General features: G+C 55.3%; 1 protein-coding gene across 1 annotated transcript in view; it reads right to left on the bottom strand.

The window, feature by feature from the left end:
• Positions 1-17,387, bottom strand: part of ptprq (protein tyrosine phosphatase receptor type Q) — a 304,885-nt gene that overhangs the window by 120,418 nt on the left and 167,080 nt on the right. Inside the window, exons 35-37 of the mRNA XM_072485165.1 lie at positions 3,987-4,147; positions 3,188-3,330; positions 2,266-2,434 (exon numbers count right to left, since the gene is read on the bottom strand). Coding sequence (XP_072341266.1) covers positions 2,266-2,434; positions 3,188-3,330; positions 3,987-4,147 — 473 coding nt within the window. The remainder of the gene's footprint in view (positions 1-2,265; positions 2,435-3,187; positions 3,331-3,986; positions 4,148-17,387) is intronic.

The raw sequence follows: 17,387 nt of genomic DNA on the forward strand, positions 1-17,387 counted from the left end.
GGCAAGCTAAACAGGCTGTTTGCGAAACATGCAACCAGTTAAGATCAAAACTCGAACAGAGCAAATTTCGCCTTCGATGCAACTAAAGACAGTTTTCACAAATGTGGCCCATAACCTGTGCATGGTAATTATTTGCTTGATTTAGCTTGTAGAGTTATATAATATTGGATGTGGTTTGGGGGCAAAGTCACGTCTCAGAGTTCAGGGAACATAGATATTTGTGATCCAAGAGGTAATTTCATGTAATACCGTGTGTGTGTGTGGCCATCAGTGTACTTGAGTGTTGACAATATATTCCTTGTATTATATTCCTTCTTTACTTATTTTTATTAAGTTAATAAATATTCTTTATTAATTTTTCACACAATGACTGGACTATACCTCCCTGGTTAGCATATCATTTCTCACATATATACACCACTAAGAATGAGTGTTCCAAGTTAACCTTCTGGGTTTTGGAATACTCTCGCATTTAACATCAGCAAGGTTCCTGACAAAGGGCAGAATTTCACTCCCCTTTTGGCAGGTCTGTAGATGGCAGGAGGGTCGTGAAATACTCCTGGGTGAGCTTCCCACCATCTTCTCCCAACCTGTCTGCAGTTTTATGGAATACATGTAAGGCCTAGAATGGTCCACATATTCTTGCCTTGAGTGAGGACTTCAAGTGGCCAATTCCTGGTCAGTTAAAGGCTTCTTTTCACCCAACCTCAAACGTGAGTCTGATGAGAGGAGTTCAGGAACATGGGGGCTACTAGGTAGGTCGCCTTGCGTGAACATGGAACGGGGTGCCTTCTTCAAAGATCCCCCTTTCCACACTGGGTAACCCGCTGCCGAGGTATGCCCTCGCAGTACTCCTTCTCCCTATTGGCTGACCAAACTCCCACACCCTTCTTCCCACGTCCCTGGGCCTCACCTCCCCATGGCACTGTGAGACCTTCTTATTTACCTGGTCCTAGGCTCAAGGACTTAGAATCAGGGGACCGTTTGTAGTCCCAATCATGGCTACTGATGTCACTGACGTTGCCGAACCTACAGAGATGCCAGCCACCAAGTCTCTGAAACAGGGCTTCGGCCCAACTGAGGGAAGGAAGCAGCATCTCCAGATAATTAACATTCCAGAATGTTGCATATTTGCAGGGCTGCTATGATGGGCGGGGGATGCATTCTTTGGGGTGGCCTGGTGGACAACCCAGCCACCTGAAAAGTTCTACCTCTGATATTGTCATCACTTACAAAGGATATAGTCAATTATAGTTACACGGGAATGGAAGCACAGTGGTAATGTTAATGGACTCGTGGCCCAGGGGCCAGGACTAATGCTGCAGGGGCACGAGTTCACATTCCATCACGATGGCAGTGGGAATTCGCTGTAAGTTCAACTACCGGAGGCTGTTAGAAATCCATCTGGTTCTCCATGTCCTGCAGCATTGGCTTAGCAAGCCTTTCAGCTCTTTAAAACCATTTCAGAAAAGTTGAAGAAGAATAAAACTGGATGGCACCGGAAACAGCAAAGGCAAAGGCACCCCCTGCCCAGTCGACCCTAAGCCCTCTTCACTAACATCTTGGGAGAACGTGCCATGGAATAGTCAAGCAACATAACGTAATCATACTTTAAAAAATTTTTCCAATTAAGGGCCAATTTAGCATGGCCAATCCAACTATCCACGCAGACACGGGGAGAATGTGCAAACTCCATACGTGATCCGGGGCTGGAATTGAACCCGAGTCCTCGGCGCTGTGAGGCAGCAGTGCTAACCACTGTGCCACCATGCCGCCCATGATGTAATAATACTCACTGAATCATACCTTGCCCTCTAAATTGTACGCCACCATGACTTGGAAATACACTGTCACACCTTCACTGTTGGGTCAAAGAGCTTGGGACTCCATCCATAAAAACACTGTGGGATATATCTTTCCCACACAGACTGTAGTGATTCAAAAAGGTGACTCGCCATCACCTTCTCCAGGGCAGTAATTGGCAATAAATCTTGGCCTTGTTCAAATCCCACATTTAAATGTAAAAATGAAATGACAAAGCTCAAGGCACACTGAGAGATTGGTTATGATAGTAAGTGCGCATTTCTTAACAAAACATCTGCTGCTGCATGGTGTAACCCTGTACACAAAATAGTTGATCACATTTCAAATGAAAGATTAATTGAAAGGGTCTGATGCATTTGTTAACATTTCAGTCACTATGCCGAAATGAACCTTTTATACTTTAACATGTACCTCAGTAGTTGTACAATGAAACAAACGTACCGTCTTCATCAGTGTACACGTCAATCAGTTCACTCGTCTGAATTTCATCTCTCAGGATACTGCAGGCTGTCACCCACAATTTATAATGGCTGAATTTGGTCAAATTAACCAAAAGTACTGTCACATTTGCATTTCCCCCACTACTTTCTTGATCAAACTCGGTTATGTTCTGAAAAACAATACCGAACAGCTCATTGCAGGTGCAATTAAATAATTAAATTGCACTTTTTTCATTATATTTGACGGCCTATTTTGATCAATCAGTTCCCACTCCCCCGAAGAAGCAAAGTTGCTGTGTCACCAACCCACTCCACGCCAACCTGCCCGGCCCCCATAATGCACTGAGGGTGGGCTACGTAGCCTGCCAGTTCAACCTCCATCCGTCACTGGGGCGAAGGCTCCAGGAAGGAAGGCTGGGAGTTGCTGTCGAAATCCAGCCCAATGTCGAGTCATAGAGATCCACAGCACAGAAAAGGCCCTCCAGCCCATCACATCTGCGACGGTCAAAAACAACCATCCAAGTATTCTAAACCCATTTTCCAGCACTTGGTCCATAGCCTTGTATGCTTTGGCATCATAAGTTCACATCTCAATACTTGGCTCCTCGAGCCTGCTCCGCCATTCAATAAGAGCACGGCTTGATCTGAATGTAACTTCAACCCCACATCCTGCCTGCCCCCCGATAACTTCTCACCCCCTCGATAATCAAGAATCCATCGAGCTCAGCCTTAGAATTATATAAAGATTCCACTTTGGAGACTCACCACTTTCTGACAGAAAGAAACTCTCCTCATTACTTTGTCAACAACATTTTCTAGCCTGGGGTTCGTTAGAACCCACAAGCCTCTCATTGTTTTCAGATAACCGCTTAATATGATGATGGAAAAATACAAACTGCAGATAAAATCAGAAAACATCATACCTGTGTGAAGACATCAGAAATGTTTCTGTAGTGAACTGCGTAATACTGAACATTCCCAGTCGGTTTAAATGGAGGGTTCCAAAACACCTGAATAGATGTGGAGCTTTTATTGACATAGGAGACAATGCCCTCCGGCTTCCTTGCTGCACGAAAACATGCATGAGTTAGTTAAATGATCTCTTTCGACAAAGAAATGTCATGATTGATCTTTATAAAGCACTGATTAGGCCCCAGACAGATTATTGCGGCCAATTCCAGGAACCTCATTTCAGCAAAGATATGGAGACGGTGCAGATGGGATTTACAAGAATGATGTATGACTTCAGTTATGTGTATTGACTAGAGATGCTTCTTTGTTCATCTTATAGGAGAGTGAAGGTTAGGGATACTTTGCTCGACTAAGCTGGCGCAGACTTGCTGGGCTAACTCGGAGGGCAACAGCTGCAGTTGTATGGAAACGTCACCACCCCCAAGTCACACAGCATCCTGACTTGGAAATGTACTTCTGCTCTTTTATTGTCAATGGGTCAAAACCCTGGAATTCCCTACCGAGCAGCAATGTGTGAGTACCTTCACCACACGGACCTCAGTGGTTCAAGAAGGCAGCTCACGATTATGTGCTCAAGAGCAACTAAGGGTGGGCAATAAATGCTGGCACTGCCAGTGATATCTCCTGAATTAATTTTTAAAACTGTCTTAATTAAGAAAATGTATTGTCTTGTATTTCTGTCATAATTATTCATCAATAATGACAATAACCAATTATTTAAAAGTTTCAAAGGTCAGTGCAGATACTTACAACTCTCAGGTATTTGAAACGTGATGTTATTACTTGTCATTCCACCATCACCAAACCTAGTATTTGCTGTTACAAAAGCAGAGTATTCAGTATTATTGTCCAGGTTTTTCAGCAGTAAAGATGTTCCAGTCTCATTTAAAATGAGTTCTGTTGTCGCACTCCTGTAATAAAAGTACCGATATTATTGCATCGCACACGTTGAGCTAATCTTAATTTATCCGTGCAGAAAGAACCGCTCTCCTTCATTGTAAAATCCAATTGCTTCTTAAACAATTCTCTTTCTCCCACTCCAGTCTTCTAGTTAGAAGTCCATTCTATGTACTAGTCACTCTTTGTATAAAGAACAACTTCTGATCTCAGTTCGAAAGTTATGTACCACTACCTGAAATATATTGTGCTCACACAACTTAAAGTGGTTTTATGAATTTAGCTTTTCAACTTCATCTACTAGCTTATATATAGCAATAAAATTGTATCACCATTAATCCTTACCAGGAATGAAAGGTCAGTCTTTCCTTATTTCTCAGGTCTCTTAGAAATATCACCAAATGTTAATTGATGTCAGAGCTTCTTTAAGAATATACGAAATAGGAGCAGGAGTAGGCCACTCGTTCCCTCCAGGCGGCTCCATCATTCAATAAGATCATGTCTAATCCAATTTAAACCTCAAATTCATATTCCTGCCTCCCCCTGATATGCATCGATTGAATAGCGCATTGACTTCTATTCACTTCAAAGAGGAATAGATTTCAGTAGGCTGTAATTGACAGCTTCCAAACTGCTACATGTCTGGATTGTTTACTTTCATTTCCCTTCACACTTGAATGTATCTCAAGTAGCCTGCTATGAAACTAACTGCAGTGTTAATAAAATTCTAAGTGCTTTAACTTCCTTTATTCTCAGCAGAAAACACTTAACTGCTTTTGATGTGGTCAGGAGCTGGCAATCATAGCTAGATGTTTATAAATAGTGTGGTTAGTTTACAGAAGGCTACTTGTCCTCCAATTTGTCACCCTGTTTATTCCTGTACCCTTTGCAATGTTTTTTTAAAAGTTTACTTTTACAGTTATCTTGTATTTGTCCTTGTGTATATTGAATAAATACTCAGGACACCTTATTTAGAGTAGATCTGAAGTTTTGTTGAAAACAACTCTCAGTAACAGAGGTGAAACTAGTTCATTCCTGCAGGCTTCCGACTTCTGGGGTTGGATTCTCCCCTACCCGGCGCGGCGGGATGGAGTGGCGTGAACCACTCCGGCGTCGGGCCGCCCCAAAGGTGCGGAGATTAGAGGCCAAGCCCTCACCTTTAGGGGCTAGGCCCGCGCCGGAGCGGTTGCCGTCCCACCAGCTGGCGTGGAAGGCCTTTGGCGCCACGCCAGCCGGTGCCGAAGGAACTCCGCCGGCCGGAGGAAGACTGCGCTTGCGCGGGAGCGTCAGCGGCTGCTGACGTCATCCCCGCGCATGCGCAGGAGGGGGGGAAAGAGTGCCCCCACGGCACAGGCCCGCCCGCGGATCGGTGGGCCCCGATCACGGGCCAGGCCACCGTGGGGGCACCCCCCGGGGCCAGATTGACCCGCGCCCCCCGGAGCCCGCTTGCGCCACCTGGTCCCGCCGGTAAGGGAGGTGGTTTGATTCACGCCCGCGGGACAGGCAATACAGCAGCGGGACTTCGGCCCATAGAGGGCCGGAGAATCGCCGGGGGGCGCCCGCCGACCGACGCGATTCCCGCACCCGCCGAATCTTCGGTGCCAGAGAATTCGGCGGCCGGCGGGAGCGGGATTCACACCGCCCCCCGGCGATTCTCCGAGCCGGCGGGGGGTCAGAGAATCCGCCCCTGATCTCCAACAGATCTTCTTTGCATCAGGAATAAACATAAAATCGATCAATACCCTAAATTATCTTCTGGATTATTTTAAAATATTTTGCTTTGTTGCTCATTTAACTCACTTACAATTTTCACTTCTGAGTGTATTAGTTTGCTACATGGCTGTGGTAGTACACTGCCTCACTCACCGATACAGAACGGCTGATCAGTCTCACGTCCCAGTCCCAGTCCTTCACCTTCTTACCGTGACTTGCCCTGTCCAATCACAGGCATTTGCGTACTGCCTGAGCAAGGCTATGACTCTGCCCCAATAGGACAGTGGACATTTCTGCAGGTCTATGTGATGACCAACTGGAACATATGCATGTTTAAGATCACTTTTTAAATTCTTTCATGGGTTATGGGAATCATTAGAAAGGCCAAACATTTATTGCCCATGCCTAATTCCCCTTCAGATCAGTAAAGAGTCAACCTGTGCTTTGGCTCTGATGAGGCCAATTTGTCAGATCGGGTAGAAATGCCAGATTTCCTTCCCTTGGCGAACCAGGGACGGGATTCTCCAACTCGGCCGGGGGGGGGGGGGGGGGGGGGGGGCATGAATCCCGGCCCCGCCGGCCGCCGAATTCTCCGGCACCAAAAATTTGGCGGGGCGGGAATCGCGCCGCGCCGGTCGGCGGGCCACCCCCCGGCGATTCTCCGGCCCGCGATGGGCTGAAGTCCCGCTGCTGTCATGCCAGTCCCGCCGACGTGAATCAAACCACCTACCTTAACGGTGGGACCGGCGGCGCAGTCGGGCTCCAGGGTCCTGGGGGGGGCGATCTGGACCCGGGGGGTGCCCCCGCAGTGACCTGGCCCGCGATCGGGGCCCACCGATCCGCGGGCAGACCTGTGCCGTGGGGACACTCTTTTCCTTCCGCCTTGGCCACAGCCTCCGCGATGGCCGCTGCGGAAGTGACCCCCCCCCCCACGCATGCGCGGGGATGATGTCAGCAGCCGTTGACGCTCCCGCGCATGCGCAGACTTCCGCCCCCTCGGCGGAGTCACTTCGGCCCCGACTGCTGTGGCGCCAAAGGCCTTTCCCGCCGTCCGGCGGCGCGCCAACCACTCCGGCGCGGACCTAGCCCCTCAAAGTGAGGGCTTGGCCCCTAAAGGTACGCCACTCCCTCCCGCCGGGATCCCCGCCTCGCCCGGCCCAGGTGGGTTTTTTTCAATGATAGTTAGGTCACCGTTACTGAGGCTAGCTTTCAATACCTATTTGTTTTAATTTATTGATTGTTATTAATTAATTGAATTTAAATTCCACCAGCTGTGACAGTAGATTTGAACCCAGATACCCAGAGCCTTAACCTGCGGCTGCGCATTATTACTCCAGTGCTTGTGGCACTCCACCACCTGGTATCAGCTCAGGGAGTAGCTCGCAGAATAATCTATAACACAGGTTCTCCAATCATAAGGCGAACAGTAACATATTGAAATGAATATTATGATCAGAAATTGTCAATGACTCTGAATCTTGCAAAGGGTTATTTGAGCCGAAGAATTCAATCTTTTACAGCGGCCCTCATCAGGGTCTGTTGGTCGGAGTGAATGGCACAAAGTCAGGTTTTCCAGCAGACTGATTTTTCTTATTTTAATAAAGACACGGGGCATCCACACCGAGTAAAATAAGAAACAATGTTTTATTTACACAGACGATATGTACACTAACCAGTAGATCCCTACCAGGTTCCTATTCTGGTCGGTACCTCATCGGCCTTATATAGTGGTTAATTGAGATGCCCCGCCCATAGCTGAAGAGATCGTACTCCGCAAGGAGCAAGGGGAAGACAAGCATTCCCATTCCTTAGGTTCCATGCGGGTTATTGTACTTATGAAAGGACTTTATCACAGAAGTAATTATGTATTTGTAGTGCAGCTAAGGTTTGGATGTCAACAGCTACAGTATTGGTATGTTATTTATACGATCAAGAATTAAAGCTCAAGGGCGGGATTTTCCGTCACGCTGTAGCAGATTTCTGCTGTGGCGCGGCACCGGATTCCCCATCTCGCCAGCTGACCAATGGGGGTTTCCAATTGTGGGCAGCTCCATGCCGTCGGGAAATCCCAAGGCTGCTGGTGCAACGGAGAATCCTGTCAGCGGAGAAACCAGCCCCAAACGTTTATTGAATATAGGGGCATCCTGTCACACTCCCTGAACATTTAAATCATTACAAGCCAAGTGCTTTCTGAACTAGTTTGAAACCGCACTTAAATATTATGTGTTTTCAAACCCAAATGGAGTGAAACACCTTGGGCGGAATTCTCCTCCCCCACGCCGGGTGGGAGGATCGCCGGGGCACCACACGAGTCCCGCCACGCCACCCCGGCACCCGCACGCGATTCTCCCACCCCCCCCCCAAACCGGCGAGGCGAGAATCACGGCTGGCCGCTGGGAGAATCGCCGCTCGCCGTTTGTAACGGGCGAGCAGCGATTCTCCGGCCCGGATGGGCCGAACGGCCTGCCCAACACCACAGGATCCCTCCAGCGCCATCCACACCTGGTCGCTGCCGGCAGGAACAAAGCGGGAACGCTGCGGGGGGGGGGCGGCCTGTGGGGGGGGGGGGATTCCTGCCCCATGGGGGCCTCAAAAGGGGTCTGGCCTGCGATCGGTGCCTACCAATCGGCGCGCCAGCCTCTCTGAAGGAGGACCTCCTTTCCCCCGCCGCCCCGCAAGATCCACCCGACATCTTCTTGCGGGGCGGCCGCGGGGAGGACGGCAACCGCGCATGCGTGGGTTGCCGCCCGTCAACCTGCGCATGCGCGGGTGATGTCATTTAAGCGGCGCCGCTTTTCCGCGGCGCCATGGACCGGTGCGCGTACATGACGCGGCGCCGCTCCTTGCCCTCCCCCGGGGGCGGGAGAATAGGGGGCTGGGAGCGGCCTGCGAGGCCGGAGTGAAACACTCCGGTTTTCACTCCGCCGTCGGGACTTAGTCTCCCGATGGGAGAATTGCACCCCTTCCTTCTGGAACTGCCACTTTTTCCCTCTGGAATTAGCTTATGGCCCAACCCCAGAAAGCTCTTTGCAGTAACACTAACGAATATCCACCCACCCCCCTCCACCACCTAATTGGCTTAAAACTGGGTGGTGAATTTAAGCACAGCTGCATTGCCTTCACGTTAAAATCAACACAAGTTGAACTATAATTGGAATAGAAAATGCTAGAATTACCCAGTCGGTCAATTGTGGGAAGAGAAATGGAATAATGTTTCAGATCAATGACCTTTCATCAGAACTTGAAAACCTTAGAACATAACAGGTTTAGACCAAGTACAGAGTCTGGGAAAGTGGGGAAGGAGAAAGGAAAAATGGGAAGATCAGTGGAATGTAGGAGTGATTAAATGACAAAAAGATGATAATGGTGGATCAGGGACTGGTTTAGCACAGTGGGCTAAACAGCTGGCTTGTCATGCAGAACAAAGCCAGCAGCGTGGGTTCAATTCCCGTAGCGGCCTCCCCGAACAGGCGCCAGAATGTGGCGAATGGGGGCTTTTCACAGTAACTTCATTGAAGCCTACTTGTGAGAACAAGCGATTAGTATTAAGTAAAGAAATAAAAGATAAGTCTGGAGGAGGGGGTGCATTCTCCATTGCCTGCCATCAGGAGAGGGTTTCCCGATCCTGCGCAGAACGGAATGTCGGACAAAAAACTGGATTTTCCCAATGGTGCCCTGACAGGGTGGATCCTGTGGTTGGTCAAGGGGGTCAGTGCATAATGGAGGTGCCCCCCCCAAAGTCCATTGGAAGTCCCCCCTCCCCGCCACAATGCAAATTCTGCCCCCACGCCCCCCCAGCTACCGCTAACAGATCTCTCCATCAGAGACGTCCATCAGACCAACCCATCCAAGACCCCTATCAGAGACCCCCAACAGACCCCGCCAATCAGACACCCCCATCCGAGACCCCCATCAGGAACCCTTCAACAGAAACCCCATCAGATACCCCCAACAGACTCCCCATCAAAGATCCCCAACATAGAACATAGAACATAGAACAATACAGCGCAGTACAGGCCCTTCGGCCCACGATGTTGCACCGAAACAAAAGCCATCGAACCTACACTATGCCATTATCATCCATATGTTTATCCAATAAACTTTTAAATGCCCTCAATGTTGGCGAGTTCACTACTGTAGCAGGTAGGGCATTCCACGGCCTCACTATTTGCGTAAAGAACCTACCTCTGACCTCTCTGTCCTATATCTATTACCCCTCAGTTTAAAGTTATGTCCCCTCGTGCCAGCCATATCCATCCGCGGAAGAAGGCTCTCACTGTCCACCCTATCCAACCCCCTATCCAACCCAGTGGCACTGTGGATTAGCCCTGTTGCCTCACGGCGCCAAGGTCCCAGGTTCAATGCCGGCACTGGGTCACTATCCGTGTGGAGTTTGCACATTCTCCCCGTGTCTACGTGGATTTCACCCCCACAACCCAAAGATGTGCAGGGTAGGTGGACTGGCCACGCTAAATTGCCCCTTAATTGGAAAAAATGAATTGGGTACTCTAAATTTACAAAAAGAAAGATCCCCAACAGACCCCCCCCCCTCATCAAAGACCACTGCCTAAAAACTGAAGAGCAGTCCAGGCAGGAGAGTGAAAAATCATTGCATTTTTAATTATGCTTTCCTAACATCTGGGGCGAAATTCCCCGTTATCGGCGCAAAGTCCGCCGATCGGCGCAAAAAGCGGCGCAAATCCAACCTGCATAACGCCGCAAAAACCGTCGCGAAGTCTCCGGCCCAAAATGGGCTATCAGCGACGTGATGGGATCCGCGCTTGCTCACATGGTTCACGCCGTGCAGCGTCATACACGCCGCACGGCGTGACGGCTCATAAGGACGCGCTGCTCCCCCCCACCCGACCGGAACACCCGACCGGAACACCCGACCGGATGGCCGGCTGCTGCTCAGCCCCGAGGTTCCAGGACCGCGACATTGAGGCGCTCCTGGACGCAGTGGAGCAGAGGAGGGACGCCCTGTATCCCGGGCACGGCCGCAGAGTTGCCCCACGCCACAGCCGCCGTCTGTGGAGGGAGGTGGCAGAGGCCGTCACCGCTGCGGCCCTGACACCACGGACAGGCACCCAGTGCCACAAGAAGGTGAACGACCTCGTCAGAGCAGGCAGGGTGAGCCTCCCCCATATCCCCCCTCCCCAATATCCCCCCTCCCCCATAACCCCCTCCCCCATATCCCCCATATCCTCCCCTCCCCCATATCCCCCCTCCCCCATATCCCCTCCCCATATCCCCCCTCCCCCATATCCCCCCTCCCCATATCCCCCCTCCCCCATATCCCCCCTCCCCCATATCCCCTGCCCCCTATCCCCCATATACCCCCTCCCCCATATCCCCCCTCCCCCATATCCCCCCTCTCCATATCCCCCCTCTCCATATCCCCCTCCCCCATATCCCCCCTTCCACATATCCCCCCTCCCCATATCCCCCCTCCCCCATGCCCCCCTCCCCATATCCCCCATATCCCCCCTCCCCCATATCCCCCCTCCCCCATATCCCCCCTCCCCATATCCCCCATATCCCCCCTTCCCCATATCCCCCCTCCCCCATATCCCCCCCTCCCCCATCCCCCATATCCCCAAGTGAATCCAGCCCTAACCTTAACCTCTGCAATACACGCGCAACCGATGGCGTGCATTGTCTAACCTGTCTAACACTGTTGCCTTTTACCCCTGCCACCAGCCCCCCACCCCCCCGCCACAGGAGAAACGCGCACACAACACCAGGGAGCATGTGAGGACTGGAGGAGGCCCTGCTGATGAGAGGCCACTGACCGAACACGAGGAAAAGGCCCTGGAACTGGCTGGCGGACCTGAGGACCGGGAGGTTGCTGATGCAGAGGTCGGGGGCGTACTTGCAAGTGAGCCACTGACAGCCCGCCCCCTTATCCCCCCTCCCCTATATCCCCCTCCCCCATATCACCTGATCCATGCCTGCGTGTCTAACCATGCATGCTTCATTGTGTATCGCAGGAGCAAACGTCGAGGCACCCATCCCCGCAGATGCAGACCGCTCGCAGGATGCCCCTCGGAGGCCACGGGAGACGGAGAGACCCGGACCCTCTGGCATGCAACGCCCGCAGGATGCCCCTCGCAGACCACGGGAGACGGAGAGACCCGGACCCTCCGACATGCGACGCCCGCAGGATGTCCCTTGGAGACCACGGGAGACGGAGAGACCTGGAGCAACAGGGAGACGACGCCCCATCACGTGCGGGTGCGACGACGCAGGCGTGTGCCACCCAGCGACGAGAGGGGCAGCCACAGGCCCCCGTCACAGCCGAGCCAGGACGCCACTACCCAGGACACCCCTACCCGGGACACCCCTACCCAGGACAGCACTACCCAGGAAGACGAAATACCGGACAGTGACACAGAGTGGATGGGTGGAGACGAACCCCCACCCCAAAGTGCCATGGACTCAGAGTGGGACGAAGAGCACGACACAACGCCACTGCTGTCACCAACACCCTCCACCATCGCAGAAACACTCACCTCGGTTGGGCACTTTAGTGATGAGGCGTCTGGTACACTCACTGGTGCGCACAACACAGCCGTCCCGGTACAGCAGGTGGAGGTAGGAGCAGCAGAGGGGCCGGGCGGTCGGAGGGCAGCCCAGCCCAAGCGAACATCTGCCACCCAGATGGATCCCGGGTTCCTGGAGTTACCACACCCACCCATAGATCCAATGCAACCACCGGCCCGGAGACGAGCGAAGAGGGTGACGGCCGGCTTTCGGCGGCTGCAGTCGCAGGTGGAGGAGTCCACCCGCGTCCAGGAGCTGGGAGTGGTGCCGGTCATACGTGCCACACAGGCCGACACCGCACGGGTGGCGTCCGCGGTGGAGGCAATGGGTGCGACGGTGTCAGACATGGGGAACGGTTTGCGAGGCCTGGGGCTTTCCGTGCAGGCGGCGTCTGTGGCCCAGGACATGGCTGCCCTCTCACAGGAGGCCATGAGCCAGTGCCAGCGCCAGATGGCAGAGGCGCTCAACGCCATGGCCCAGTCTCTGCAGGCCATGGCCCAGTCTCAGCAGGCCATAGCCCAGTCTCTGCAGGCCATCGCTGAGGGCATCGCGCCATTGGCCATGTGCGAGCCGGCGTCGCACAGTCACAGACAGGGTTTGCCAATCCCCTGGGCTCCATGGCTGCAAACCTGCAGACCCCTGTCGATACCAGCACGGGCCTCCAGGACTGGCAGCACCAGATGTCGGGGGGCGTCGGATGGCCAGTCCATTCGCATCCCCCACCCATGTAGAGGCCTGGGGGCCATCGGGCACCCCGAGGGAGGAGGAGGTGGTGTGGTCCGTCCCGGGTCCCCCTGTAGGGGAGGTCCCGGAACACCGCGACACCTTGGACTCCCCCCCTTCCGTCCCAGGTGCATCGGGTGGGCAACGGGCAGGACAGGCTGGCAGCTCACCATCCCAGTCGCCCGGGCCGCAGCCTGGCCCATCTAGGCCAGGAAACGGCCGCCAAAGGGATCCCGTGTCAGAGGGCAGGAATCACAGGAGTCCACCTCCAGTTCTCCTGTACCGTCTGGGGAACCACATAGATGTAGTCAAAGGGCCCGTAAGGCCAAACAATTAGACACTGAGTAAGTTGGCACGGGTGCAGGGCACAGATGAGTTTTAGGGGCTAGGGCACGTGCATGAACTCCTTTGGTTATTAAAGTCAATGTTACACCTACAGAAGCTGCCTTTGTGCTCTGTCCAAAGCGTGCGGGGGTGTCATGTACGTTGAGCGCAAGTGTGTATGTGAGGGGTGGTCTTACCTCAGCCCCAGGTGAGTCTGCCCCCTTCCCCCTGGGCAGCCATCAACACCCCCCCCGGGCAGAGGACGGGACCGTGCGCTGCAATGTCACAGCCGCATGCAGGGATGGTCCGGGTGGATGGTGGTACTGTGGCCATGGGTCAGACATAGTCCAACGATGTGGAGCCAGGAGCTCATCGCAGGGCGGGTTGTCATCACCCTCCATGGCCTGCAATAGACACGCGTCCACCCGCAACTGTGTGAGCCCGGCCCGTTGTGCCGCAGGTGGATCGGCAATGGGGGGGGGGGGGGTGGTGTGCATGCGGCTGGGGTGGGTGGGGTTGGGGAGGGGTGTGAGGGTGCTGGGTGGGTGGATGGGTGGGGGGTGTGGGTGGTCGGCTGTTGCCATAGTGTGCGGTCTGTGGCCGTACTACCCGATTCCCACGCCCATCTAGTCAGTGAAGCGGGCGGCTATCAGCCTGTCCCATGCCCGCTGGGCCAGCCGGTAACGGTGGACAGCCACCCGCCTGTGTCTACCCCGTCTGCCCTGACCATTACCCCCCATCCCCCTCATCTGGGGAGGACTGCGCCTCTTCCTGCTGCTCCTCCACTCCGCCCTCCTCTGCCTGCGGCACATCGCCCTTCTGCTGGGCTATGTTGTGCAGGACGCAGCACACCACAATGATGCGGCCGACCCCTATCTGACCGATACTGGAGGGCGCCCCGAGAGAGGTCCAGGCACCTGAAACACATCTTCAGCACGCCAAAGCACCTCTCGATCACTCCCCTTGTCGCTACATGGGCATCATTGTAGCGGTTCTCCGCCTCATTGCGTGGCCTCCGTATAGGCGTCATCAGCCACGATCGCAATGGGTAGCCCCTGTCGCCCAGCAACCAGCCCCCTCAGCCGGGATGGCGTCCCTCGTACATGCCGGGGATGGATGACCGCGACAACACGAATGAGTTGTGTACACTGCCTGGGTGACGGGCGCAGATGTGCAGGATCATCATGCGGTGGTCGCAGACCATCTGTATGTTCATCGAATAGGTCCCCTTCCTATTGGTGAACACGACCCCGTTATCTGCAGGTGGCCGCACGGCGACGTGCATCTCATCAATCGTGCCCTGGACCATGGGGAACCCGGCCACGGCAGAGAAGCCCACGGCCCGGGCATCTTGGCTGGCCCGGTCCACAGGGAAGCGGATGTAGCGGTGCGCCATGGCATATAGGGCATCTGTCACTGCCCGGATGCACCGATGCACGCGATATGCCGGACAGGTCCCCCACTCGGTGCCTGGAAAGACCCCGTTGCATAAAGGTTCAGGGCCACCGTAACCTTGACGGACACGGGGAGAGGGTGTCCCCCGCCAGTGCCACGCGGTGACAGGTGTGCCAGCAGGTGGCAGATGTGTGCCATGGTTTCCCGCCTCATCCGGTGTCTCCTCCTGCATTCCCGGTCCTTGAGGTCCTGGTATGACTGCCGGGGCCAGTACACACGGGGCGCCCTCGGGTGCCTCCGTTGCCGTGGGGCCGCAACGTCCCTCCTTACCCTCCACGTCCTGTCGGTCAGGTGTCCCTCCAGCCTGGGCGGCTGCCGCCTGCCCCTCTGCGGAAGCCTGCGCCGCCTCTCTGGCACGCTCCTCCTCCTCCTCCTCATCCAGGGCAACATAGACATTAGCGGCTGCCGCCACGGCGGCCAACATCGCTGGATGATCGGAAAACATGACGGCCTGGTGGGAGTGGGGGGAACGACGACATGTCATCATTGCCCATATCCCCTCCTCCCCCCAGCCAGGTGGCATGGACCGTATGGGTCCAACTGTTGGAGGCTGGCACCTGGCCAGGTGGACCAACTCACTTGCCCTCGCAACCCCCTCCCCGGCACGGGACCCCCATCCTCCTCCCCGGCAGGGCCCCCCCCATCCTCCTCCCCGGCACGGGCCCCTCATCCTCCTCCCCGGCATGGCCCCCCCCCCATCCCCAACCCTGGCACGGCCCCCCCCCATCCTCCTCCCCGGCACGGGCCCCCCATCCTCCTCCCCGGCACAGCCACCCCCATCCCCCTCCCCGGCACGGACCCCATCCTCCTCCCCGGCACGGACCCCCCCATCCCCCTCCCCGGCACGCCCCCCCCCCCCCCATCCCCTCCCCGGCACAGGCCCCCATCCTCCTCCCCGGCACGGACCCCCCCCCCATCCCCCTCCCCGGCAGGGACCCCATCCTCCTCCCCGGCACGGGCCCCCCATCCTCCTCCCCGGCACAGCCCCCCCCATCCCCCTCCCCAGCACGGACCCCATCCTCCTCCCCGGCACGGACCCACCCCCATCCCCCTCCCCGGCACGCCCCCCCCCCATCCCCCTCCCCGGCACAGGCCCCCATCCTCCTCCCCGGCACGGACCCCCCCCCCCCATCCCCCTCCCCGGCAGGGACCCCATCCTCCTCCCCGGCACGGGCCCCCCATCCTCCTCCCCGGCACGGACCCCATCCTCCTTCCCGGCACAGGCCCCCCATCCTCCTCCCCTGCACGGGCCCCCCATCCCCCTCCCCAGCACGGACCCCATCCTCCTCCCCGGCACGGGACCCCACCCTCCTCCCCGGCACGGGCCCCCCATCCTCCTCCCCGGCACGGGCCCCATCCTCCTCCCCGGCACGGGCCCCCCATCCTCCTCCCCGGCACGGGCCCTCCATCCTCCTCCCCGGCACGGACCCCATCCTCCTCCCCGGCACGGGCCTCCCATCCTCCTCCCCGGCACGGGCCCCCCATCCTCCTCCCCGGCACGCCCCCCCCCCATCCCCGGCACGGGCCCCCCATCCTCCTCCCTGGCACGGACCCCCCATCCTCCTCCCCGGCACGGACTCCCCATCCCCCTCCCCGGCACTGACCCCCCTCCCGGCACTCCCCCGGAGCCCAGCCCACTCTAACCACCCCCCCCCCCCCCCGCCGCACACACACAACCCTAGACACACCTCTCCCCACACATTCAGACTGCGGCCACGCCATCGCCTGCCCAGCGGCCAACCCCCCAGGCCGTCACTCACCTCCACGCTGGTCGGCGTGAACCTGGAGCACAGGTTGACGCCGATTAAAAGGAGGTTTGATTTACGTCGACGTGACCCGTCATCACGTCGACGGGACTTCGGCCCATCCGGAATGGAGAATATCGGCAGGCCCAAAATCGGCTGCCTTGCGCCCACCCGTGCCATTCTCCGACGTCTGCGGCGCCATTAACGCCCCGCCGACTTTTCTCCCTTCGGAGACTTCGGCAGCTGGCGGGGGCGCGATTCACGGCGGCCAATGGCCATTCTCCGACCCGCTGGGGGGTCGGAGAATGACGCCCCTGGTGCCTCAGACAAAAGTGTTTAAAGCAGCAGCTGAGTGTTTTCTGCTGTGAAAAAGAGAAAGTGAAAGCACTTGGTTGCTTTTGATGTGGTGAGGAACTGTCAATCATAACAAGTGTGTTTATAAACAGTGTGATGAGCATCAAAGTAGGGTAATGGAGATGCATTCAAGCGTGAAGAATAAATACATCAGCAATCCACCAAGTAGCTGTAGAAATAAAATGGCCAATCACTGACTAATGCTGTGTATTGCTGTGTGAAATTGAATGTAATATTTGTATTGCAAAAGTTGCCAAGGGATTTCAAATCCTTTGAAGTATAGTTGGCTTTCGAGGAAGCCTCTGACACTGTAACACTGGATCCTGTGAGCTATCTGCCATGCACAAATTAGCATGGAAAAGGAGGGTGAATCGCACCTGGACGTGCCAGTAGAGAC

The sequence above is a fragment of the Scyliorhinus torazame genome, chromosome 19 (assembly GCF_047496885.1).
Source record: "Scyliorhinus torazame isolate Kashiwa2021f chromosome 19, sScyTor2.1, whole genome shotgun sequence".
In the NCBI taxonomy this organism is placed as follows: Eukaryota; Metazoa; Chordata; class Chondrichthyes; order Carcharhiniformes; family Scyliorhinidae; genus Scyliorhinus; species Scyliorhinus torazame.